General features: G+C 37.7%; 1 protein-coding gene across 1 annotated transcript in view; it reads right to left on the reverse strand.

Annotated features, from left to right (window-relative positions):
- Positions 1–26,713, reverse strand: part of LOC135222982 (actin-related protein 2/3 complex subunit 1A-like) — a 174,884-nt gene that overhangs the window by 38,982 nt on the left and 109,189 nt on the right. Inside the window, exons 7-8 of the mRNA XM_064261485.1 lie at positions 12,028–12,206; positions 626–729 (exon numbers count right to left, since the gene is read on the reverse strand). Of these exons, the coding sequence (XP_064117555.1) occupies positions 626–729; positions 12,028–12,206 (283 nt within the window). The remainder of the gene's footprint in view (positions 1–625; positions 730–12,027; positions 12,207–26,713) is intronic.

Here is a 26,713-nt window from a genome sequence, read left to right on the forward strand (position 1 = left end):
AACAGAAACAAATAATACAGAGACATCACAAGAAAATAAAAACCATCACAGGACAATTTGAGTACACAGACCACATTTGGGATTTTTTTTAAGACTTATAAATTCAATCTAGATAAATACCAGGGCTCATTAAACATCATCTACACCAAAAACAATAAATTTAACTAAGATACACAGAAAAGAGTCAAGTTAAGAAATAGGTAAGTAATTATTTGATTCAAGAAAACTCACAGACTGCAAAATAATCAAAAGAATTTTATTCAGCATGTGTAAACATAGACTGACCTTTAATTTGATTTCAGTAAATAAAAATGGCAAGGCTAACCTGCTCATTCCAATTAAAAGGAAAACTCTTCAAGCTGAATCTCAAAGGACTTGCTACTCTAGTTTTTTTTTATATAAAAATGGAAACTTGAAAATTTGTAGAAAATGCTGAACCGTTTACCCAACAATATAACAAACTTTTCATATCTTCTTATCAATTTTTCAATGGGGTTTCAAGATTAACTAATGGCAATAACACATCTCTCATTTAAAAAAAAAATCCTCTCACTTTTCATACCCTCTCACTCGTTCATTCAATGTTTCATTTATCAATGCTTCTGAGAATAGAAATAAAACTTACCTTAAGCTTCCAGTTTCCTTCTTCTGTGCAACATCAAGCTTGCTAATAAAAGTTAACTTTCCTGTGTCATCAACTGAATAAAGCATTGGACAGCACCCATGACCCTATGGAGAAAACAAGAACGTCCTAAACAAAATATCAGATAGAACAGGGAAAAGAAATGCTTTGTTAAAGGGAGCTTCAAATCTATTGAAATACTAAACATTCCATTGCATATTCAACACAGTTAATTTAATAAACCTAGAGTTTCGTCTGCCTTTAGAAACATACGAGAGTTACATCCCACCCTGGGGGCCTGAGTTCCCTGGGTGGGCAAGACCTCTCGAAGCTCTTCATTAGGAGTAATATTTCCATTGAAGTGGAAATGTCGACTCCTCGCAGTTTAAGGACTACGGCCAGGGGAGCTCTGTAGCCTTTAACTGTGGAGATGGAGAGGAGCTTCTCTCGGCGAAGAAAGACGAGGAAATCTGCTACCTGCTGAAGAGTGGCTCTGAGTGGAGAGAGACCCCGTCCACGACACCAACCACAGAAGATGGACCACTTTCCCTGGTATACTGCTGCAGAGGACTGTCTGAGGAAACCTGCCATCTCTGTTGCTGCTCAATGAGAAAAGCCTCTCGCTCGCAAGAGATGGTGGATAACTGCCAGCCGTGAAGACACACGGGCTGAACTGCTTGGTGGTACCACTCCATGTGTGGTTGGCACAGTAGGTTGTGCCAAGGGGGAATCTCTCGCAGTGCCTCGGAGAGGAGAGCCAGCAGGTCCGGATACCAAACAGCCTGAGGCCATTTGGGTGCCACCAGAATCAGCTGAAGATTGCAGGTGACCAGCACTCTGCTGATCACCTTGCGAATCAGGCAGAATGGGGGAAAAGCGTAAACTAGGAGGTCCCACGGATGCTGGAACGCGTCCTCTGCAGCTGCCCATGGTTCCGGCACGACTGAGAAGAAAAGCTTGAGTTTCCTGTTGTGCCGGGTGGCGAACAGATCCACAACTGGATACCCCCACAGGTTGGAGAGCCTTTCCGCCACGTCTGGGTGAAGAGACCATTCGGTTCCAATCACCTGATTCCAGCGGCTGAGCTTGTCTGCCACTACGTTCCTCTTGCCTGGAATGTATCTGGCTGACAGCTCTACCGAGTGAGCTACGGCCCACTCGTGCACCTGCATCGTCAAATGGTGCAACAGGAGGGACACTAGGCCCCCGTTTGTTGACGTATGCCACTACTATGGTGTTGTCGCTCATCAGCACCACTGAGTGTCCCATCACTCGTTCCCGGAACTCTTGGAGTGCGAGGAACGCAGCCTTGAGTTCCAGGATGTTGATGTGAAGGTGCTTGTTGTGATGGTTCCACACTCCTGCAGCCAGCAATTCTTCCAGGTGTACACCCCAACCCTCAGTCGATGTGTCTGAGAACAGCAGCATCTCCGGAGGGGGAGTGCGTAGAGGCACTCCTATTATGAAGTTCCTCTTGTCTAGCCACCAGGCCAGGTCCTCCCTTACTTCCCCCGTGAGAGAAACCAGGAAGGATTAAGGATCCCGTGCCTGTGACCAGCACTCCTCTAGTCTCCACTGAGGAGACTGCAGGTGAATACGCCCGTGAGAGACTTAACTTCTCCAGTGACGACAGGTGACCAATCATGACTTGCCACTGCTGAGCTGACTAACCCCGTCGAGACAGGAACCGTCTGGCTGCCTCCCTGAACCTGCTGATCTGCGAGTCTGTGGGGAAGACTCATGCTGCTACCATGTCGATCAGCATACCCAGGTACTTTATCCTCTGCTTGGGCTCGAGATCTGACTTCTCGAAGTTCACCACAATCCCCAGATTGTGGCAGAAGTCAAGAAGTTGATTCCTGTCCTGCAGCAACTGCAAGAGGGAGCTCGCCAGGACAAGCCAATCGTCGAGATACCTCAAGAGATGTATCCCGACCGAATAGGCCCAAGCCGACACCAGAGTGAACACTTGCGTGAACACCTGTGGGGCGGTTGAGAGACCGAAACAAAGTGCCCTGAACTGGTACACCGTCCCATCGAGGATAAAGCAGAGGTACTTCCTGGAGGACTGATGGATGGGTATTTGGAAATATGCATCCTTCAGGTCCACCGAAGGCATGAAGTCATTCTCCCTGATGGAATTGAGCACTGAGCGTGCTGTTTCCATCATGAACCGAGTCTGGCGAACGAATTGGTTCAAGGGAGAGAGATCTATCACCGGTTGCCAGCCCCCTGATGACTTCTCCACTAGGAAGAGTCGGCTGTAGAAGCCTGGCAAAAATCTCGTACGATCTCCACAGCTCGTTTGCTCAGCATGGTCTTGACTTCTCTCTGAACTACTAGGTCCCTGGCAGAACCGGAAACGTATGTCTGAAGGTGGACCGGGTGCAAAGTGAGGGGTGACCGCGACTCGAAGGGTAGCAAATGTCCCTCCCGAAGGACATCCACTACCAAGGTCTCGGCTCAGTAGTGCTGCCAAGTTGCCCAATGGCTCACCAGCCGGCAGCAGGTGAGGGGGAACGCTGTCCCTAGTGTTTCCCCTTCTTCGGCTTCCTCTTGGCAGGACCCCCACGGGAGTAGGAGGCTTGGGAGGAGGGCTGACGCTGACTCCTCGAAGAAGAAGTCGAAGGCTGGGTCTTTCCTCTCGACCTCAACGAAGCTGATGTCTTGGTGGCAGAGGAAGAGCTAGCCAAGCTCTGCGGCTTGGCCGGAGTTGCTCGAGGCTGCCCAGAAGCCTTAGAGACTGCCTGGTGTACTAGGTGGTCACTGTCGTCAGTGCGCCGCTTTTCCACCGCAACGTCCACCATCTCTCTGGGGAAGAGAGAGGAGGAACCCAGCAACGGTCCATTTTGTAGACCCAGTGTCACTTCTCGACCGGCTGCCCTGGTCACCCGAGCCAGGACTGCGTCCCGTCGTCTCAGGACCAGGTTGGCCCACAGGTTGGCTGTCTGGTGGGTGAGGTAAGAGATGTCTCTACCTCCAGACTGACACAGTCTCCCGAACACCAAGTCTTCTTCGGGAGTGATGGGTCCCGAGGAGGCTGCGACCCTGGACACCGTGAAGGAACACAGGTCCAGCCAGGAGACTGCTTGGAAGGCTGCCATGGCAGTTGCTTCCGGGGCTGGTGCCTCTTGCTGTGAAAACAAGAGGTTTCCAGCCAGCAGGTGATGGAGAGGCACCCCCGGAGTTAGCCTAGCTATCTCTGGGTCAACCTGCTTGGTCGGCAACGGGTCTACAGATGGCCGGTAGAATCGCCACTGGCGAGGCAGAGGGAGAAGCAGCTTGTCCGACCTACCATACCAAAGTGAGCCCTCCTGTCCGGAGACTACAGTCAACTTGGCCCAGCACACCATCGGCCAAGGAGGATCGGTGTAACCCCACCGTCGTCCTGAGTTCCTTCTTGGGACCGCAGAATGACTTCAACCTTGATGAAGATTCGGAGGGAGCAACCACTGATCATTCCCCGAGGTCATTGTGCTGACAAATCAGCGCAATGGCCTTTGCGAAGGACCTCTGAATCTCAGGGGTGATAGTGTCCTGCGGTGATGGACTGTCCAATCCATCCAGGCCGATCACCTCTCGAGACCCTCACTCGAAAGGTAAGGTTACACATTTTTATACATGTGTACGTGCAGTATTTCTTGTACCCTGTACACTAATACACTTTATTTAAAGGTACAGTCATGGTTATGTTAGGTATTGAATGGTTCGAATTGTTGTATTTCATTGTTTATTAGTCAATTTAGCTTTATTATAAAATTTACTTTGGTGTTTTTGTAGGGCTTGGAACGAATTAGGCAATTCACACGTAAAATGTTGTTCTAGATACGAAAAAATCAGGTTACGAAGGCTGCTTCAGAACGGATTAATTTCGTAACCTGAGGCACTACTGTATAGTGTTAACGCAGTATCATGTATTAAATGTAACAGATGTTACAAGGGAAGCTCAAGATTCAAATTGGAATAGAGTAAGGGATGTCTGATGCCTGATACACAACGAGGATGAGGAAATGAAAGAGAAAGAGAACAATTACCGAATCATTCTCAAATCCTGTCTTTTCCCTATTCTCTTATAGAATAATAGCTCAATCTTACGCGATTCGAGTTGTTCAAAATCACAATATTGTCAACTTTTCACTGGAACCTAACTAATTATCATAGGCAAGTATTTCACAGCCAAGTGCACGCTAACGCACCATTTTCGAATTTTACAAAAGTGTTTAATTTTTTATGTAATTTATGTAAGTTTTCAAACTTTTATGTGTAAATTAAACAACATCAATAAATATAATAATTCTCTCACTCTCTTTTACTATGATGAGAGAATTTTTATGGTACATGTATGTACTATGTTTATTAATATTTTCAAATATTATTAATAATAATACTATAACTAATTCAAAAATTCGTATGTGATAGTATTTTAAAGAAATAAGCTTTCCATTTCACTCTTAGGTGAGCTCAAATCTTCTCTATCTTACTGAGATCGGAGTATTTTTATGGTACATGTATATGTTTATTAATATTTTCAAATAATAATAATAATATTTTGGAAGAAGACCCTCTTTCAAACAAATTCTGTTGAATAAAATGGCAGAATTCAGCAAATTAATCTTATATATTATCTTTTCTGTTTTTCTTATTACTTGCTTCTCTGGCTCAGCAACACTTCTTAATACAGGCAGTCCCCGTGTTACGACGGGGGTTCCGTTCTTGAGAAGCGTTGTAACCTGAAAATCATCGTAAGCCGGAACATCACCAAAAATCCTAAGACAACCCTACTTTTAATGCTTTGGGTGCATTCAAAATTATGTAAACTGCATTCTTATTGCATTTTGCATAAAAAAAACCTTCAAATATTGATTATTTTGCACTTTTGGTGTCATATTTCTTCTGCTAGATGAGCATTGTAGGCGCCGTAACCCTGGAAATAATTTCTGATGAATATAATTGAAAAGCGCCTCAACCTCGGAACGTCGTAAGCCGGGGACTGCCTGTAATTGGCCAATATTCATATTGCAAAAAATCTAAATAATGCTGAATGTGATGTTTATTTAGAACAGGAATGTTGTTGTTAATACTGGCATTATCAGTATACTGGTATACAGGAATGGTGGATCTTGATTCCTGGTTAAGCAGGGGTTGTCGTCGCTGTTGGTATTACAGTGGACCCCCTTATTCGTGGGGATGCGTACCAGAACCGCCTCCCTGCGAAGTTAAAACCCGCAAGTACTTGGATCCCCCCCTAAAAATGCTTTTAACTGCCTATCTTGAAAGTTCAAATACCATGTATACCTTAAATAATATCCTACTTCAAATATACCTGAAATTACTATCTATTACTGTATTAATCTTTGAGATATTATTATTAAATATAATTTCAACGTCACCTTAAACATTTTACCATTAAAAATATATGCATACAGCCAATAAGAGAGAGAGAGAGAGAGGGAGAAATTACGTGAACATTTGTCGCAACATGGCAACACGCTCCCCGTCATGTCACATTACTTGACATATTTGACAGCTCTAGACCTCAGCTTAGTACCTGGATCTATAAATAAAGATGCAGGGTAGAATGGATTTTCCTTCATTCTTACATAATTCCTTAATTTAGGAACTAAAATCTTACTGATTCACTATAATATTTTCTTTAATAAATTGACATTGCTGCCATTTACATTAATATTAATATTTGAAAATTAGTAATCAATTATCATGCAAAACACATACGTACATCTCCATGAGAGAGAGAGAGAGAGAGAGAGAGAGAGAGAGATTTTTATTATCTGATATCATTCAATCTTATTAAACTTACTAATTAACCCACCCAAGACCACTATTCCAATGGTTATAACTGCCTACTTTAGTTCAAACACCAAATATGTGTTCAACTATCACCTTAAACTAAATTCAAGACAGTTTCCAAGTTATTTTACAACATTAGCCTTAAATACATATGTAGTATACGTACTACTGTACATATGTAGCCTACTAGCCTATGGATTACAGCTAGAAGCCTACATATGCATGTGCTATTAGGTACTCACGTGGGCCTCTTTTCTTTTACGAGGAAAGAAAGGGAGAGAGGTAAGAGAAATATCAAAATTATGTAAATCATATGGGTAATCATCAACGATCTATGTTGATAAAGATGGCGACGATTTTGCAGTGCAATCGGATGAATAATAAAGAGAATGTTACCAGCAGCATGCAGCAAAACATCTCTTCCCTTCTTCACAACACATGTTAATATATTACACGTAATAACCTTCATCTGATGTTTGGGCTTCTTTCCCAAAGAGTAAAATAATCAGGGCTTTTGGATGCCACATAATTAACTCGCTTATATGGGTACAATTTAAAGAACACAGCGAACACCACTTCAGTAACATAAACAAAACGTGGGTAGGCCAGTGTTGCTAAATGGGAATGGCAATTTCTTGCTAGATTTTACTCCATAAAATGCTAAAAAATTCATATCATACACAACAATGCCACCCAGCCGATTGCTCTCTTTTTCGATACAAACGTGTTTCTAACATAAACAGTGTACTTGTACATTATGTTACATAATTCCTAACAAGTTCAAAACCTATTCTGTTCAATTCCTGAAAATGGTTTTGCAAGATTTTGATCTTTTTTCTTACATGATACATCAAACATGGTAGAATAAAAGAAATATTCAACTTAACATTACAAAGATTTTATGACAAAATACATATGCTAGATGTATTTGAAAACAAATGCAAGTTTTCCTGCCAGATGCTAGATTGGAAGTTTTCTTGCTAATTACCTCAAGAAAATGAAAGCTAGCTTTAAAAATGCAAAATTGATAACACTGGACTCAACAGATCCACGCATTGTCCTACTAGGCAATTGTACATTAGTTATGTGAAGATGGTGTTATTTTGTTTGTCTGGTCGCTGCCACAAGTAAGAACTCGCACATCCTAACATCTAATTATGGTAATTACGGTAATTACTGTAATTAGTTGTTTTGTTTACAGTATCAAAAGTTTTATCACTAGTGATTCACTTGAATAACCTGGTTTTTACCATTAACATTAGGTTACAAATGTTTTCTTTAGTGTCGATAGTTGTGACTGTAGCCAACTATTAACACAACTATCAACACTTCAAGGGTTAGCCTATCATTAAAAATATCACAGGATTTTAAGTTGTCACACAGAATGCCTCTTACTTTATATATTTTCAACAATATTGTCACAGAATGCCTCTTACCTTATATTTTCAACGTGATTCTTACCGTTTTCCTCACCAAATGAGCACGGGAACAACATCTATTAGTGGCGAGTCACTGAACCACTTGTGTTTACAAAAATCATATTATTCCTAACAATGCAGAGTACATATGATCATTCTAAACTGTTATTTACTACCAAAATAATGATGATATTTTGTATTGAAAATGAATGTTATGTATATTCCAAACTATTACTATCATGACTAGCACTATTAAAATTTCAAAAGATAATCTTGCTGTGAACGCTACCATAATTTGATTTTCACATACGTACATACATTTTGTCAGCTGGCTGGCCTCGCATAGATAAAAGTTGATTTCACTGATATGGAATTACACCACGAATAGCCTTTTTATTATGAAGATATGACGATAATGTATAAGGTAAAAAATGGTTTTCCATATTTCGTTTACGCTTGGTCGCCGATAGCAAACAACAATACGATAATCCATGACATTGTTTGTATGACTGCACTGTTCGAGGAAGTTATACATACTTATACTACCAATATAATAATGAAGTTCGAATTAATTTAAGCCTTAATGTTATTACTACCGCAATTATACTACTATTAAAATTTCTAAAAGGTTATCGAATAAAGGTCGCTGTGAACGCAACTGTATACATACTAAATTTTCGTAACTTTATATGTTTACAATTTGTGGCTGGCCACTCGGAGTATACTAAGTCGAGTACAGTTATGTGGAATTATTCCTTGAATAGGCTATTTATTATGAAGAAAGGCCTATAAAATATATGGCGAGAATGGTTTTATTACCTTTATTGTCAGTTAATATCATAATGTGAATCTGTTCATATATGTTGGTGGTTATCGGACTGCGGCTGAGGCTTAGCCTACCGATAAACATTGTACAGTATACGCAACACGGACAAATCCATGATACTGTGATCCATACTAGCGATATGGCATGAGAAGCGGTCCAAGAAAAAACCTGTGAATAACTGATTTCGTGATTGCTGATCCGCGACTAAGCGATGCCTCACTGTTATTAATATTTGAAAATTAGTAAATCATTTTTGTACCATAAAAACGTATTCAGACATGGGAATAACATCAAAATACACTAATTAGTGAATATCTATTATCAGAAAAACCCGCAAATAGGTAAATTTCCAGTAAATAATGGGTAGATATGGGCCAAAGAAAAATCTGTGGATATGCGAATCATTGAATCTCCAGAATGCGAATACAGGGGGTTGACTGTGTTCCATAAGCGAGGTCAATGTCAGGCCGGGGTAGTCTCAGGTGTTCAACTGGTATTATTGCTGGTGTAGCTGGCATATAAAAAATTCTTTACCTCTCATCTTTCTTTTTAACTCCACCGGAAGTTTAAAGTCCAGAGCTGTCAAATATATCAGGAGGGGGAGTGCTGCCATTTGTGGTCAATGATTTTTATATAATTCTTTATCCCTGTCTCTATGCGTATGTAATCTTCACATACTCCTATATTTTTACCAACCATTTTCTTCTTTTCTTAAGGGTAATGTATTAAGCTAACTTTCAAATGAAATTACAGTAACTTTAATTTCATTTAAAAGTTAACTTAATACTTATATAAAGACAATTCTTTTTTTCTCTCTCCCCCTCTCATTCATAGTTAGTGGTAGATAATTTTTAACTGATCTAATTTTACCTTTACCGTCTATAACTGTAAATGTGCTGTTCTAAAATTTAAACACATCACTAAGAGTTGTATTGGTCCAAACAAAAAGCACAGTTTGTTCATGAAAGGGATTTCAGAACAGAAAAAGAGACAGAATAAAGAACTTCTTAAAAGTGGTTAAGAAGACTCCTAAAAATAGATCAGTCAGTTGGAAGGGGGAAAGACAGAAATACATTGTAGTATGTAATCTCCACACACTTCTATATTTTTACCAACCACTTGTTTTCTTAAAGGTAAAGTATTAAGCTAATTTTTAACCTCTAAACACCGAGCCGGTATTTCCGAAAGTGTTTCCCGTATGCCGGCGGCATTCACAATTGAGCGCCAAAGCAGAAAAAAATAAATAAATAAATAAATCACAGCACGCTCAATTTTGGGGATTAAGAGTTCATTTTTGGCTCCTTTTTTTTTTTGGTCATTGCCTGAAGTTTAGTATCCAACCATCAGAAATGAAAAAAATATCTATCATACATAAATATTGGAATATATGACAGCGCAAAAATTTTTTTTCCATATATAATTGTATACAAATCGTGCTGTTGCAAAACAGTTAAAAGCTAATGAGTTAATTATTTTTCGTTGTATTGTACACAAAATTGCAATGATTTTGGTATATAACAAATTATAAAATGGCCAAAGCAACACAGGGAAAATATTATCACAATATGATGCATGAATTCATAATGCACGGATGTAAAAAAAAGTTAAGTTTTAAAAAATTCACCATAAATCAAAATATTGTGCTAGAGACTTCTCGTTTTTTGCAAAATGAAGGTAATTGATTGAATATTACTAGACTGTAAGTGTAGCTTACAATGGCAGTTTTTGACCATTTCATTCGAGTTAAGTTGACCAAAGGTTGAAATTTTTCTATTCATCGTTATTTATATGAAAATATTTAAAAACTGATAAAAGCTACAACCATGGGTTGTTTTTTGTTGTATTCCACATGAAATTGCACACATTTTCATATATAAAACTTTATGTAATAGCTCATATAAAATGGTGCAAACATTACGACAATCGGACAAAAAAATTTATGATTTTTTCGGAAGAGTTACCGCACGGACGTAAAAAAAAGTTTTTTTCATAAATTCACCATAAATCGAAATATTGTGCTGGAGACTTCCAATTTGTTGCAAAATAAAGGTAAATGATTGAATATTACTAGAATGAAATAGTTTTAGCTTACAATTGCGTTTTTTACCATTTCGGTCGAGTCAAAGTTGATCAAAGATTGAAATTTTGGCACTTATCGTTATTTACATAAAAATATTTCAAAACTGATAAAAGCTACAACCATAGGTTGTTTTTTGTTGTATTCTACATGAAATTGCACACATTTTCATATAAAAAACTTTATGTAATGGCTAATATAAAACGGTGCAAACATTACGACAATCGGACAAAAAAATTTTGATTTTTTCGGAAGAGGTACCGCGCGGATATAAGGAAAAAGTTTTTTTCATAAATTCACCATAAATTGAAATATTGTGCTAGGGACTTCCAATTTGTTGTAAAATGAAGTTAAATGATTGAATATTACTAGAATATGTTTTAGCTTACAATTGTGTTTCTTTACCATTTCGGTCGAGTCAAAGTTGGCCGAAGGTTGAAATTTTGGCACTTGTCATTATTTATATGAAAATATTTCAAAACTGATAAAAGCCACAACCACGGGTTGATTTTTGTTGTATTCTACATGGAATTGCGCACATTTTCATATATAAAACTCTATGTAACGGCTAATATAAAATGGTGCAAAAATTATGTCAAAGTGACGAAATAATTTCCGAGATGTGTCGCTGATGCTTTTTACTGCGAGAAGAAAGAAATTCGCGCTTGCGTGCCTGGGTAACGATTGTAAACAAAACAACAGCTTGATCCGTGAACTCCCAGCATCCCTCAAGGTGCGTGATTCAAGTTTTCGCCAAGTAGGCCTGTAACTATTTTTTCGCGAATTTTTAAAAAAACTTTTTTCCGTCAACGTTTCATATGTCAATTCGGCACCCAACAGACAATTTTCGTCGACATTTAAAACGTCCAATCAGCGTTTAAGGGTTAATTGAAAACTCAGTAACTTTAACTTCATTTAAAAGTTAGCTTAATACTTAGGGAGCATAATTAGGGTCATATTTAGTGTTCAAACTCTAGAAGTAAGCATTTATTAGCATTTTTTGAGACTTGCCAAATTTACATGAAAATTCACCTTGCATGAGGGGGTCTGGAACCTAACCTGACGAAAGTTCGGGGTATTAATGTATTTCTTTATGTAATTTTTCCTCTTAATTCTTTAAAGTATAATTATCTGTTATTTGTGGCAAATAAATGCCTTAGACGTGGTGGTAGTTCCTTTTATGAATGGTTCTCAAGTTATACTTTAAAAGTTCAGACAGATTAAACAACTGGGTATAACATTTTTGATTTGTTGGGGCAAAATTAATGGTACTCACAACTGCCACCAATGAATTGAGTGCGATCCAGGACACAGCCGTAAAAGGTAAGTACTCGGTCTTCAACTGAGTTTTGGACATTTCCTTTCCAGCATCTGCTACAGTAAGACTGGAATCATGACCAACCCAACACACACGATTTCCATCCGAAGAGAAACTGACACTGTGCACCCAACCACCTGAAATATTGAAACAATTTTTCTAACCAAATAATAGGTGAACAATATCTTAATAAAATAATTAGTGTATCTTATTTGAGTTATTACAACCTTATATCAGCTTTACAAAAGATGTTACTCTATCAACATACGCATTCTTGTCTCATGTCTCATATAATCCCAGTTTGTTCCTTCAGTACCCTACATAATAAACAAATTGATGTTAATATATAAACTTTCGCAGTTTTTTTTTTCTCACATAATCACAGTTTGTTGCTTCAATATCCTACAGCCACATTTATTATCATGAGAAAAGCAAAACATCAAGACTAGCTAATACTGTACAGGAGTTACTATATGATGCAAGAAAGAAAATTCACTGTTAACAATGAAGAAAGTGGTTCTTTGATGAAGCCTGAGAATGACTGGCATTGCATTGCCAGCCCCCCCACCCCAATTTTTTTTTTTCAATCATCATCTAAAATATAATCTCTGTTATAAACACCTAACAAATAATTGATGTAGCTTTCTAAAAACAGACAAGGAAAATTATGACAAGGAATGCTTATTAGCTTTTAAGAAACTACACTCAACACTCTTGATACTTGAAGTCTCTCTGAACTAAAGTGGTACCTCGAGATACAAAATTAATCCGTTCCGAGGCGCCTTTCGTATCTTGAGGTTTTCGTATCTTGGACCACATTTTACATGTAAAATGGCTAATCCATTCCAAGCCCTCCAAAAACACCCCAGTAAATTTCATAATAAAGCTAAATTGACCTATAAACAATGAAATACTACAACAATTTAGACCATTCAATACCTAAATTAATAACGTACTGCTAATTACCTGTAAATAAAGTGTATTAGTGTACATGGTATACAAGAAATACTGTACGTATGTAGTAAAATGTGGAAGCTTACCTTTCGAGTGAGGCTATCTCCGAACGTGGCGACAGAGGAGGACGACAAACGGCAGATACGTACGTACGTACGTACACTTAACTTTACGAAACACATAAAAAAATATAAGGAAAACTGAACTAAACTTTACGAAACACATTAACAAAACTGTAACACTTAACTTTACAAAAAGCTAAAATTAAAAAAAATTTTATTTTTTTTATTTTTAATTTTTTTTTACTTTTTTATACTTTGTAGATTTTTTTTTATTTTTTTTATACAAAATTTCAATTTCATCACCACTTTCAACTTTCTGTTTTTAGTATCACTTGGTTCTTCCTTTTTACTTACTCCTGCTAATACTAAAGGCCTCTTTAAAAAATAACTATCCAAGGAAGATTGCTTCTGCCTACTTTTCACAATGTTCCTGAAACGACTCGGGCAAACGTCATCGAACTGCGCAAGCATACGACCTGTGTGAGCCTTTTCGGGGTGTCTTTTTTTCTTAAAACGATTGCACTTTATGAAAAGCGGATAGAACATCCTTAATTTCTGCCGTTGTCATAGGGTTGTCCTCCTCCTCCTCGCCGCTGCTAGAGAACTCCTCTTGAACGACGTTATGTTGCATGGCCTCCAACTCCTTCAGGTCATCCATCGTAAGCTCCTCTTGGTGCTCCTGGAGAAGGTCGTTGATGTCGTCCTCGTCGACGACCAGCCCCATGGACTTGATGAGTGCAACGATCTCGTCAAGATCTGGTTCCAAAACAGTTTCAGGATCGTCAACTGTTTCTGAATCTGCAGCACCAGCTTCGCCCACCTCGAATCCCTCGAAGTCTCGGGTGGATACGGCATCAGGCCAGAGTTTCCTCCACGAGGAATTCAAGGTTCGCCTCGAAACCTCCTACCAAGCTTGGTCGATGAGTCGGATGCATAGGACGATGTCGAAATGCTCCTTCCAAAATTCATGCAAGGTGGGGTTTGTGGTATCGGTGATGTCGAAACATCTCTTGAAAAAATGTTTTGTATACAGCTTCTTAAAGTTCGATATCACTTGCTGGTCCATGGGCTGGAGGAGAGGGGTGGTGTTAGGCAGAAGATAAAGAATCTTGATGAAGGAATACTCCGCTAGGATATCTTCCTCGAGGCCAGGAGGGTGGGGAGGGGCATTGTCCAACACCAGCCGACATTTCAGAGGGAGGCGCTTCTCTTCTAAGAATTTCTTTACTGTCTGGCAGAAACACAGATTTACCCACTCTGTGAACAAAAGCCTCGTTACCCAGGCTTTCGCATTAGCACTCCACATCACTGGAAGCTTCTCCTTAAGCACTTTGTGGGCCTTGAAGGCTCGAGGAGTCTTGGAATGATACACCAGTAGGGGCTTCACCTTGCAATCCCCACTGGCGTTGGAACAAAGTGCGAGCGTAAGCCTGTCTTTCATAGGCTTATGCCCGGGTAGCTGCTTCTCTTCCTCCGTGATGTACGTCCGACGAGGCATTTTTTTTCCAAAAAAGGCCAGTCTCATCACAGTTGAAGACTTGCTGAGAACTGTAGCCTTCCTTGGTCATCATCTCGTCTAACGTCTTTTTAAAGGCTTCGGCCGCTTTCGTGTCTGAGCTGGCAGCCTCCCCATGCCGCACCACCGAATGGATACCAGTCCGTTTACAGAATTTTTTTAACCACCCATGCGAAGCCTTGAACTCTGGGGTTGGCGTTGATGTCCCTTCCCCTCCGTCGTCTTCTGCCTGCGCAATCAAATCAACGAAAATAGCGCTGGCCTTGTGGGAGATTGCCGTCTCTGTTATCGTATCGCCAGAGATTTCTTTGTCTTTTATCCAGACAAGAAGCAGCCGTTCCATCTCGTCGTGCACGTGGGTCCTCTTGCTGGACAAAATAGTGATGCCCTTGGAAGGTGTAGCTGCTTTGATGACATCCTTCTGCTTAAGGATGGTGCCTATTGTAGACGGATTTCTGCCGTATTCCTTGGCGATCACACTCAATCGCATACCAGCTTCATACTTCTTGATAATCTCCATCTTTGTCTCCAAAGAGAGCATTCACTTCTTTCCGTGAATTTCAACTTTCTTGGGACCCATGACTACGTTATACTGTACATAATTTATGTATAAGTAGAGTAAAGTTTTCACACAACACGATAAAGTACGTATACTGCAACGAAATCACTAACGAATTTACGTTAATAAACAAAATCATTAGACCGAACGAATACCGCGTGCGTACGATAACGATGCTGGTACCGAGGGGCTGAAGAAGCACGCTGCTACGTAGATGCATCATGGGAGGGATGCTGACCAATAGGAGAGAAGGATCTCATGGCAGTGACTAGCATCAGGAACCAATGGGAGAGCAGGAGGATGGTGGCGACTCTACTCAGTTGGCGGCGCGCGAGTTTCAAAACTGTTATCGGTGGTTTGGGCGAATCTCGGACTTTACAGAAACCTTTCGTATCTTGAAAACTTTTCGTATGTAGAGCCGTTAAATTTTTTCGTGTTAGCTTTCGTATCTCGAGTTTTTCGTAAGTTGAGCCTTTCATATCTCGAGGTACCACTGTACTAATAACCACAGAAGGCACTGTAAAGAACACTTTAAATCTACTGAATAATAAAACTAGGAATTCCAATGAATTTCAGAAATTTCAAGACAACACAATAAACAATGTCAACAATATCTACAACACTTAAAAACATTTTACTAATAATCATCAAAAACATTTTACTAATCATCATCTTAAAAAATGAATAAAATGACCAAAACATTTCAAGACTATACCCACATATTGAGAAAATCATAAGCAAAGAAACTAAAAAGAAAATATGCCATATTACAAACTAGCCCATTGTAAGATACATAAAGTAACTCACTGGTTTGGTTTAACTAACTCATAATGCTAAAAAAATAAACCTCAAACTAACATTCCACTTTGGTCCCTGATTTCCTTTTTTGACTACTCACAAGGCTGAGAAACTTGGAGCCAAAGATTTTACACTGTACAAAAATCTGTATGAGAAACAAAAACAAGTATGAGGACATCAACATGCTGGCATAGACTTGAAGCATCTGCCCAGTAAGACACCTATTTTTAAACTTTCAACACAACAGGTCAGTTATTATTGTTAAACTAGCTTAGCCACTTGTTAAATAAATACCTCTCACACAGTTGGCTAAAAGGACTGACTTTATTATGAATACAGTTTAGATTTAATTGAATTAACAGTGTTTTAACAATTTCATAATTGCTTTAATTAAAAATGAATAGGGCTTCAGACAAAACTTCTTTACCATATTTGTTTCCAAAACTTGATAATCATTGCTGATTATATTTTGGACACTCACACAAGAAATGTTTAACTGTTGGTGTTACTGTACATGATGTACATATAGGCAGCCCCTCATTAATGTCGGCATCAATCAACGGCCGTCTGGTTTTACGGCACTTGTCTAGCGATGCTGTTAACTGGATTTTCAGCCCTGATCTCCAGTTAGTGGCACCAATATCCAGTTAGCAGCTCTGATCTTCGATTAATGGTGCTGATATCCAGTTGAAGGTGCATATATTTGGTGGACACTGCCGTTAAGCGGGTTATTAGTGCTGTTATTGCTGATTTTCGGTCAGCAGCGTCGGCCAGGAACGGAAGCCCTGCAGTTAACCTGGGACCGCCTGCACATGGATGGATCCAGGCTACTCATCAAATATCCTTGGGTCAAACAAACAACATTCTATGAAGAATCAATATTACTTGCATGACGTTCCTTTTAATATAATGAAGTCCATTTTCCAACACTGGGCTTGATCTGCTTCCGCTCATTTATTTTTTTGTTTAAATGTGAGTTCCAATAAATGGGTAGGTCTGGATAAATCCTCCAGACTTATAGATTGCACACACATTGACACTCATAAAATTACCAGTGGTCTGATGTAATGCCTTAAACGTGCAAAAATACTGTAAAATGTTAGAAAAGACAGAAGCTTAAGTCCATCAACTTGAAGAAAGCCATGCCTTTTAATATCAGTCAATCCCACCCAATAATGATGGGTCAACTTCAATTAGAAAACTACAGGTGTGGCTAATCTAAGAAATAATGTCCTACAGCAGCATGACCCTAGTTGCTGCACTGGACATGCTAGTAGCAACACACTGGTATAGCAAATCTCCTCTAGACAGGTCTAGAATGAGTAAAAAGTTGGCTAAAACATTGAAAGCATCCCTTTTGCAGTTCCCTATCAAGGTCGCCTGTAGCACCATGATCATCCCATCAAATTTGAGGAATAAATGAGTAGTAAAAGATCATAAGTAATCTGGCTTAGGTGTGAGGACACAGGAGTCTCATAGCACCAATGTAACCATTAATCATGACATTTTGTCTGTATTTGTCTATGGAAACCAAAAATCTGATAGTACCAAAGGCTTGAATGAAGAAATTACATGTAAGAGAAACTCTTGATTAGTCTCAAATCTCGTGTTCTGTATATTAACCCTGGGTCATAATACCTAGCATTCCTAATGAAAGCAAGAACTCTTCCTTTTCAGTTTACATGTCAGTCACTGCTACGAACATAATCCACAGAGAGCAAATTATTGATGCCTGCTACTACCCAAGCCAAGCCTTTGTCATATCTGCGAATAATGTAACAACTACTGTCCTCACAGGTCCAATGCATCAATGTCAAGGATTGAAAACAACAAAACTCTTTTAGATACATTCTGCCTGTATGAGTCTCCTATCTAAGTGATAGACTTGAATTGCTATTTTGCTATTCTGCAGGCCAAAAGCACATTCATGTCAGCTAAGTTCCTCAATATCAACTCAGTTTACACAAGATTGAAGATGCATTATCATCACTTAACAGAGGTGCAGGAAAAAAAAAAATAAATAAATAAAAAATAAATAAATAAATCACCATCATTTGAGGCCTTCACAATATGAAGGGTCTATTGCAGTTTTTTAAAAAATCCAAATAATGCCAGAAATCTCATGTGAAAATTAGCAATTTTCAAACACTGGTATCTCAAGCAAATTTTTAGATATTTTCATGATTTGTTGCATTGTGAAGCAAAATGTATTTACTTTATGGTGATATGCATTTTTTTGTGGAAAAAAATACACAGTGGTCCCCCCGTATTTGCGGGGGATGCGTACCAGACCACCCGTGAATAGTTAGAACCCGCGAATGTTTGGAACCCCTATAAAAACGCTAAAAACAGCCTATTTTGTTAGTTAAAACTCAAGAAAAACCAAAAAAAAATTTTCATACTTGGTTTTTTTTAATAGTTTTATCACAAAACTGCATTTTATGATGAAATTGATAAAAAAAAAAAAGGAATTTGTGAATATTTCTCATAGAAAAATACCGCGAATGCACAAATTTTCTGCGAACAATGCGGGGAAACGTTCCCAAGAGAAATCTGCGAATGTGTGAGTCTGCGAATCCGGAGAACACGAATACGCGGGTTCCACTGTATATATATAATAAGAGTTTATTGAAAGTGACTTTTCCTTCTGATAGTGACATTGTTTACAACATTTATGGAAATTAGTTTTCAAGATGAAAGTATTGTTAACATAAAAAAATAAAGTTTCTGAAAGAGAAAGAAAAGTTCTTTACAATGATACCTTTGAAATTGAAATTGAATGTATTTTGAATTCGCAATGGCGATTGTTGTTATTTTGGATTTTTGGTTTTTAGTTTTTTTTCAGTATATCAATTTTCTTATATTTCTTGACCCAATAAAGATCTCTCAAATATTTGTTTTGCATGTTGTTTGGAAATGTTTTACCTTTCCCAAAATATGTCCATGAGCACTGTATCTTTAAAAATAATCATGCTGTGAATATTTTTGTTAACGCAAGTATGATAATGGAGAGCGTGTAAGTGTATCTGAAGCATGCTAACTTCAATGTACAATGTTTTTTTGTATTTATATTTACTATTTTAAATCCATATCATAATAATTAATGGAAAATATAGAAATATTAATAACCTGTAACACCTGACATCCAATAATAATGAGCAAAACGCATTTACCTTATTGATTGATGTACACATCTGCTGATTGGCTGACACATACTCTTGTTCTACACGTTGATTGGTTGAGATAGACCCTTCATACTGTTTATTACGTGCTTAACAAAAGTTACCACATGAAGGCACTTTCTTGGAAATTCACGAGACAATAAATGTTTTTGTTACTAAATGCAATTTTCGACCAAGTTAGCATTTGAATTTTCATTTTCTGCTTACACAGGCATAAACTTGAATAAATCCTAGAGCTTTTGGCAGGCTTTCAAAAAAATGACCCTCCAGACCCTTGATATTGTGAAAGCCTCATTTGTGGTATCCCCAACAGTACTTAAGTAATTCATGGCATTGCTAAGGGTCCAAGAAGTCTCTCACTACCAGCAAGGTAAACACAAGTTATTTTCTTTTTTACCTGGAACTCTTGAATCATTGAAGTATATACAGTGGAACCTTGGTTTTCGTACACCTCTCATTTCGTACGTTTTGGTTTTTGTGAACTTTTTTGTCCAAAATCTTGTCTCGGTTATCATACGCTTCTCGGTTTTCGTACACTTGGTAACGGTCCATCAAGGGCCAAGCGCGTGACCGGGCCATATATGAAGTGTCCAAACAAAGCATCCCGTTTTCTCTTGTGACCCATTCTGGCTTTGTTTCTTGCCTAACAAGCATCTCATAGTTTGCATCACCACAAGTGTTTCTTATGTTTTGTGAAATATTTTGCCATAAAACTCACTGCAAAGTAGTCATCATGGGGCCCAAGAAAGGTGCAAGTGCCACCCCTTCGATGAAAAAGACCAGAAATACGACAGAATTCAAGAAAGAACTTGTAATGAGGTATGAGAGTGGGGCAATTGTGTAGCTGATCTCGCTAAGATGTATGGTAAGGCATTGTCGACGACCAGCTCTATCCTAGTAAAGAAAGATGAAATCAAAGCAGCTGATGTTGCGAAAGGAGTTACGTCATTATCTAAACCGACCGCAACTAGTGAAAGCTGTTGAAAAGCTGTTGTTGGTGTGGATCAACAAAAAACAGTTAGTGGGGGGTAGTGTGTCTGAAGTGATCATTTGTGAGAAAGCGAGGATGCTGCATGTCGAATTAAGTTGAGAAAATGCCAACAACAAGTGCTGCTCTTAATTTTAAGGCCAGCATAGGCTGGTTTGAAAAATTCAGTGTGTGTACGGGCATCTATTGTGCCAATAAAAAACGAATTGTGGAAGTAACCTCACACAGTGCCACTAAAAAACCTAGAAAAGCAAACCCAGAAAGATTCATGATACCTGAAGTCCTTACGGAGGGAGATTCCCCTTCCAAACAGTAACCCTCTCATCCTCCCTCTCCATCTTCCATACAAGTCATCAATAAAGGTAAGAGTGATGTTAAAAGCTCATTATTAATTTCATTATTCATTTATATTTATTTCTCATTCTTTTCTGTATGTAAAACTGTATTTATTCCCTGTAAAATATATTTTTTTTATATTTTGGGGGGGTCTGGAACACATTAATACTATTTACATTATTCCTTATGAAAATTAATGTTTTGGTTTCCCTACGTTTCAGATATCGCAGATGGTTCTGGAAAGAATTGTGCATGAAAACCGCAGTACCACTGTATGTGATACTGCAAGATGGCCAACAATCTTCTCTCTAAGATTTGGGAAAGAGGGTCTAGGACTTTTGTAGGCCATACTGTTAATGGTTGATGTAAATGAATTTGTAGGACAAACAAATCTTTTATCAACCGAGACCAATGATGGTTGGACTGTTACTAAAATTAAAAGACCACCAAGCTACAACAAAGATGGAAAAATACAAACTGTACACAAAAAAATAACAATTTGTCGAAAATTTTATTTTTCCTAACTATACAAACCTGATTCCTTTAACAATAGGAATATACTTTCGGCGTAGCTGGAATTACGGCCGTTGAATCTTGAACAAGGTGGTTAGGCAGTAACTACCGTAGGGCAGGCTAGCCTGCCCGGATGTAAACACTCCACTTTGCCTTTTGGCCCAGGTTCAGATTGAGGGGTGGCATGAGGTGGGCATATTTGTTAAAGGACCTCAGGTTTGTATAGTTAGGAAAAATACAATTTTGGACAAATTGTCATTTGTTCCGATACATAATACAAACCTTTTGGTCCTTTAACAATAGGATGACTCACTGATTGGTGGGAGGAATCTGAGTGAGCCTCTAGAACTGACTGGAGTTCTGACCACCTAGGCTGCTACTCCTGGTCGTTGGTTGGTTTTATAAAGTTTAGGTGTAACACCAAGCACTGGGGCAGCAAAGGCCATTCAGCGCTTACTGTATATAACTATGAGACTATAAGACGTGTTATATCCTATAAAGCAGGTTTATTTCTTTGAGATAATTTACTATATTTTGAAGCGGGGCATTTTCTCCCAATAGTTCTTCAAGTGGTACATTATATATGTTGTTGGATCTTCATTTTCTTTCGAATTTATTGCATTCAGTTAGCAGATGACTGACTGTGACTAGAGTACGGCAATGGTCACAGCAAGGGGCCTGTCTTTCCTCGCCTTGCTTCATCAAGTATTTGTGTGTTAAGTGTGTATGTCCTATTCTTAATCTTGTTAATATGACATCTTCCCTTCTTTGACATGTTGTCTTTTCCCAGATTTTACAGATGATTTAATATGCTTAAATTTATGATTTAATTCTAGCCATTCTTTTTCCCATTTTGATTGAAAGTATTCATTTATTGTTGTTTTGATGTCATTGTAAGGTATTTGTATTTTTTTGATAGACTCCTTTTTTACTGCCTTTCTGGCTTCTTTATCCACCTCTTCATTACCATTTATGCCTACATGGGAAGGAACCCAACATAGTTTTATATTTATAGATTTCCGTTTTACTATTATATCTATCCACTCCCTTATTTCTTCAATTACGGGATGAGATATTGTATATTGTTTTAGCGCTTCTAAAGCACTGTAAGAATCTGTGTATATTACAAAGGTATCGTTTGCCTTTCCCACCATAAAGGTATGTTTTATAGCCACCAATATAGCATTTATCTCTGCAGTGAATATCGAGCATATTTTTGGAATTTTTTCTCTTATTTTTATATTTTTTGTTACTACAGCATAGCCTACACCCTCCTTCGACTTGGAACCACCTGTATAAATACTAACGTCCCTTTTATGTTTTTCCTGGTGTGACAGAAATTCACTCCTTAATTGTACATTTGTTACCTTCTTATTAAATTATTTCTCACAAATTTCTATTTTAGCATGTCTCCACGTAGGTATTTTAGGAGTGGATATTTTTGATATGCTACTTGTTCCTACTTTTAGATGTTCTATATCAGGTTTCAGTCTATTCTCCAATGGTTTAGAGGCTCTTGGTTTATTGTCACAATTAATTGTTATATTTTTTCATATATTTAGTGTTTGGATTATCATTAAGGTTATTTATTCTAGCTATATATTTTAATCCTATTTCTTTTCTTCGTACTTTCAGGGGATCTATTCCTGCTTCTACATACAGACTTTCTACATGGGAAGTTCTGTAGGCTCCAGTTCATAGTCTAATACTCATGTTATGTATGACATCCAGTTTTGTTAATAGGGTTTTAGAAGCACTAACATATACTTGACATGCATAATCAAGTTTAAGTTACTTAAGCAAATAGCCTTATATACTTTTATCAGAGAGGTTCTATCAGCACCCCTGTCATTATGCGTAATTACTTATATTATATTTAAGGATTTTCTCACTTTTATCGCCAGTTGTTCTATATGTTCTTTAAATGTAAGTTTTTTATCAAGTATTACACCGAGGAATTTTATCTCATCATCATATCCAATTATATCATTATTTATGAATAAAGTAGGAATTAATTCTTGTTTTCTTGATCTTCTAAATCTGACTGCTTTTGTTTTTTGGCAGTGAAAATTTAAAACCCTTGTTATCAGCCCATTTTTTTACCCTATTTATGGCTGCTTGCAATCTGTTGGTTATGTCCAGCGCTTTTTCACCACTACTATATATGACGAAGTCATCTACAAAAAGGGATCCTTGAACTCCTGGTGGGATCATTTCAATTATCTCATTTATTGCTATAGCAAACAATGCCATGCTTAGTACACTACCTTGGGGGATTCCTTCCTCCTGGATAAATGATTGAGAGATTTCTGCCCTCACTTTCACTTTAATAGATCTTTCTGATAGGAATTCCCTGATATATTCATATAAATTCCCTCCTATTCCCCATTCTATCAATTTTTTGAAAAATCCCTCCCCTCCAGGTGGTATCATATGTCTTCTCTAAATAAAAAAAAAATACTCCAATTGTTTGCTTTTTACCAACCATTGCATTTTGTATCTATCTTGTAATCATTAAGAGGGGATCTATGGTACTTGTATTTTTCCTGAATCCAAACTGTCTGTTTGACAATAGCTGTTTATTTTTTAACACCCACATTAATCTGTTATTCACCATTTTTTCTAATATCTTACTTAGACAACTATTAAGGGCTATTGACCTATAGCTGCTTGGTGACTCTGGGTCTTTTCCTGGTTTTAAGCCTGGTATGATTAAAGATTCTTTCCAGGTTTTAGGCATGCTGTGAGAATGCCATAATTCATTTAAAATTTCTAATAAAAATGTTTTGCTTTCATCTGGTAGATTTTTTATCATTTCATATCTAATGTTGTCTTCCCCTGGAGCTGTTAGACTTGCAAGTTTCAGGACATTTTCCAGTTCTTCCATGGTGAAAGGAAGATTATAGATTTCCTGATTATTAGATTTTATTGGTATTGGGACATAATTTTTGATTTTTAATTAGAATTTCTTTGTATAATTCGAGATACTCGATGTTTTGGCGAAACATTTACCCAATTCATTTGCTACTAGTTTGGGGCTTGAAATATAGTGATTTTCTACTTTTAATATAGGTAATGGTTCTGGCCGATATCTATCCTGCAGTTTATTTATTTTTTTCCAGATTTCTTTGTCTTGAGTTTTAGAATTTATATTAATATATTTTTTCCATGAATTTCTTTTGGCTATTTTGAATTTCTTTTCTGCTTTGCTTGAGCTCTCAAATATGTAATTCTATTGGCATCACATTATGTCTCAGATATCTTCTAAAGCATGTTCTCGTTATCTTCCTTGCTGCTTTACATTCCTCGTTCCACCAGGGTACCAGTGGTCTAGTCAGATTGCCTGAGGTAACTGGAATAATTTCATTTGCTTTATCATCTATTGTTTTTACTAGATGTTCATAAGCATCTATGTGGTTTGTAAAGTCTGATAGTTTTTTGTTAATCACAGTTTTCTCTTTATATAAATTCCAATTTGCTTCCTTCATTTTCCTCTTCGGTATATGTTATATTCGTATTACTTCTCAACTCAATTTGTATTGGCCAGTGGTCACTCCCAAATAAATTATTATTTACTTTCCAACTGAAATCTGTGGCAATTTCTGGGGAACATAGAGTGATGTCTATTGCAGATGTTGTATTACATCAAATCTTGTTGGAGAACCATCACTTAAAATAATTAAATTTTTGTTATCTCTAAAATTTAGGAGAATATTTCCTCGCCTGTCAGATGATGTACTTCCCCACATGGGATGTTTGGCGTTAAAAGTCACCTACTAATAAGTAAGGTTTTGGTAATTGTTTTATTAGATTTTCTAAATCTTCCACTTGTAATGGTCTATTATTTCCAAGATGATCTATTAAGCGACTTTCTAAAGATGGTTCCATATAGTATATTGAGCATATGGTTTTTTTTTTTTTCCAGAAATACTTGAACTGCACATGCCTGTATTATCGAGTTAACCCTAACAGGTTGGCATTTGATTGAAGAATGCGTTATGATTGCAGTTCCTCCTTGACTGTTGTCATTTAAAATTTGTGTTGATTTCCACACTTTATAATTCATGCGAGCATTTAGAACATTATAACCTACAGTAGTACCTCGAGATACGAAATTAATCCGTTCTGAGGCGCCCTTCGTATCATGAGGTTTTCGTATCTTAGACCACATTTTACATGTAAAATGGCTAATCCGTTCCAAGGCCTCCAAAAACACCCTGTTAAATTTCATAATAAAGCTAAATTGACCTATAAACAATGAAATACTACAACAATTTGGACCATTCAATACCTAAATTAAGACTAAAAATGCAAAACCTGTAAATAAAGTGTATATTAGTGTACAAGAAATATTATTACTGTAACGTAAAATGCGGAAGCTTACCTTTCAAGTGAGGCTACGTACATACGTAACTATCCAAGGAAGATTGCTTTTGCCTATGTACTTTTTCACAATGTTCCTGTGTGAGCCTTTTCGGGGGGTGTCTTCTACAAATGATTGCACTTTATGAAAAGTGGCTTTAATTTCTGCAGTTTTTTTTTTTTATGTAATATGTACGTATGTACACTTTAAAAAATATATGTACGTACTACAATGTAACTATCCAAGGAAGATTGCTTCTGCCTACGTACTTTTTCACAATGTTCCTGTGTGAGCCTTTTCGGGGGTGTCTTCTACAAATGATTGCACTTTATGAAAAGCTGCTTTAATTTCTGCCGTTTTTTTCTTCTTTTTTTATTTTTAACTTTTTTTTTTTCTTTTTTAACTTTTTTTATTTTACTTTTTTTTTTTTTTTTTTTTTTTTTTTTTTTTTTTTTTTTTTTTACAGAATTTCCAACTTTCTTTTTTTGCACCTCATGATCTGTTTGGCCCTGGTGTCCATCAAAACCCTGTTCAACCAAATGCTCTCTCTGCAACTGATTTGGGTATTGAATGTTCGGCTGCTGACCTTCAACATAAACTGAAGTGCCTTGATTATACGTACACTACATAGTGGTAAGCATGTTGTAAATGATTGGTCTACACCCTCTGTTCAGCAGGGAGTGGAGATTCTACCAACCTTGCAAAGTTTCCAGTTATCCCATGAGAGAGACCTTGATCACTTATCCCATGTGAGAGATCTTGGTCACTTTTTTTTTTAAATATTAGTATTACGTATACATTGACGATCCCGAAAACGAATACCGCGTGCGTACTATAATAATGCTGGTACCGAGTGGCCGAGCCACGCCACCACGTGTACATAGTAGATGCATGATGGGAGGGACGCTGGCCATAGGAGAGAAGGATTTCATGGGCGCGACTAGCATCAGGAACCAATGGGAGAGCAGGAGGATGGTGGCGAGTCTACTAGCATACTAAGATGGCGGCGAGCGGCGCGATTTTCAAATTGTTATCCGGGCGAATCTCGGACTTTCGGAAACCTTTTGTATCTTGAAAACTTTTCGTATGTAGAGCCGTTAAATTTTTTGTATTGGCTTTCATATCTCAAGTTTTTCGTAAGTTGAGCCTTTCGTATCTCGAGGTACCACTGTATTTTAGTTTCCTGTAAGCAAATGATATTTTGCATTACATTCTCTAATTAATGATTTTAAATTTTCATTATTTGAGACATATCCTCTAATAATATTCCACTGTAAAATAGACATTTTAAGAATGTTTTGGGTTTTGTTTTAATATCTTTATTTGTTTTCCTGAACTTTGTATTTTATTGAAGTTGTATAATTTTACTGTAC

Source organism: Macrobrachium nipponense, chromosome 20 (assembly GCF_015104395.2).
Source record: "Macrobrachium nipponense isolate FS-2020 chromosome 20, ASM1510439v2, whole genome shotgun sequence".
In the NCBI taxonomy this organism is placed as follows: domain Eukaryota; kingdom Metazoa; phylum Arthropoda; class Malacostraca; order Decapoda; family Palaemonidae; genus Macrobrachium; species Macrobrachium nipponense.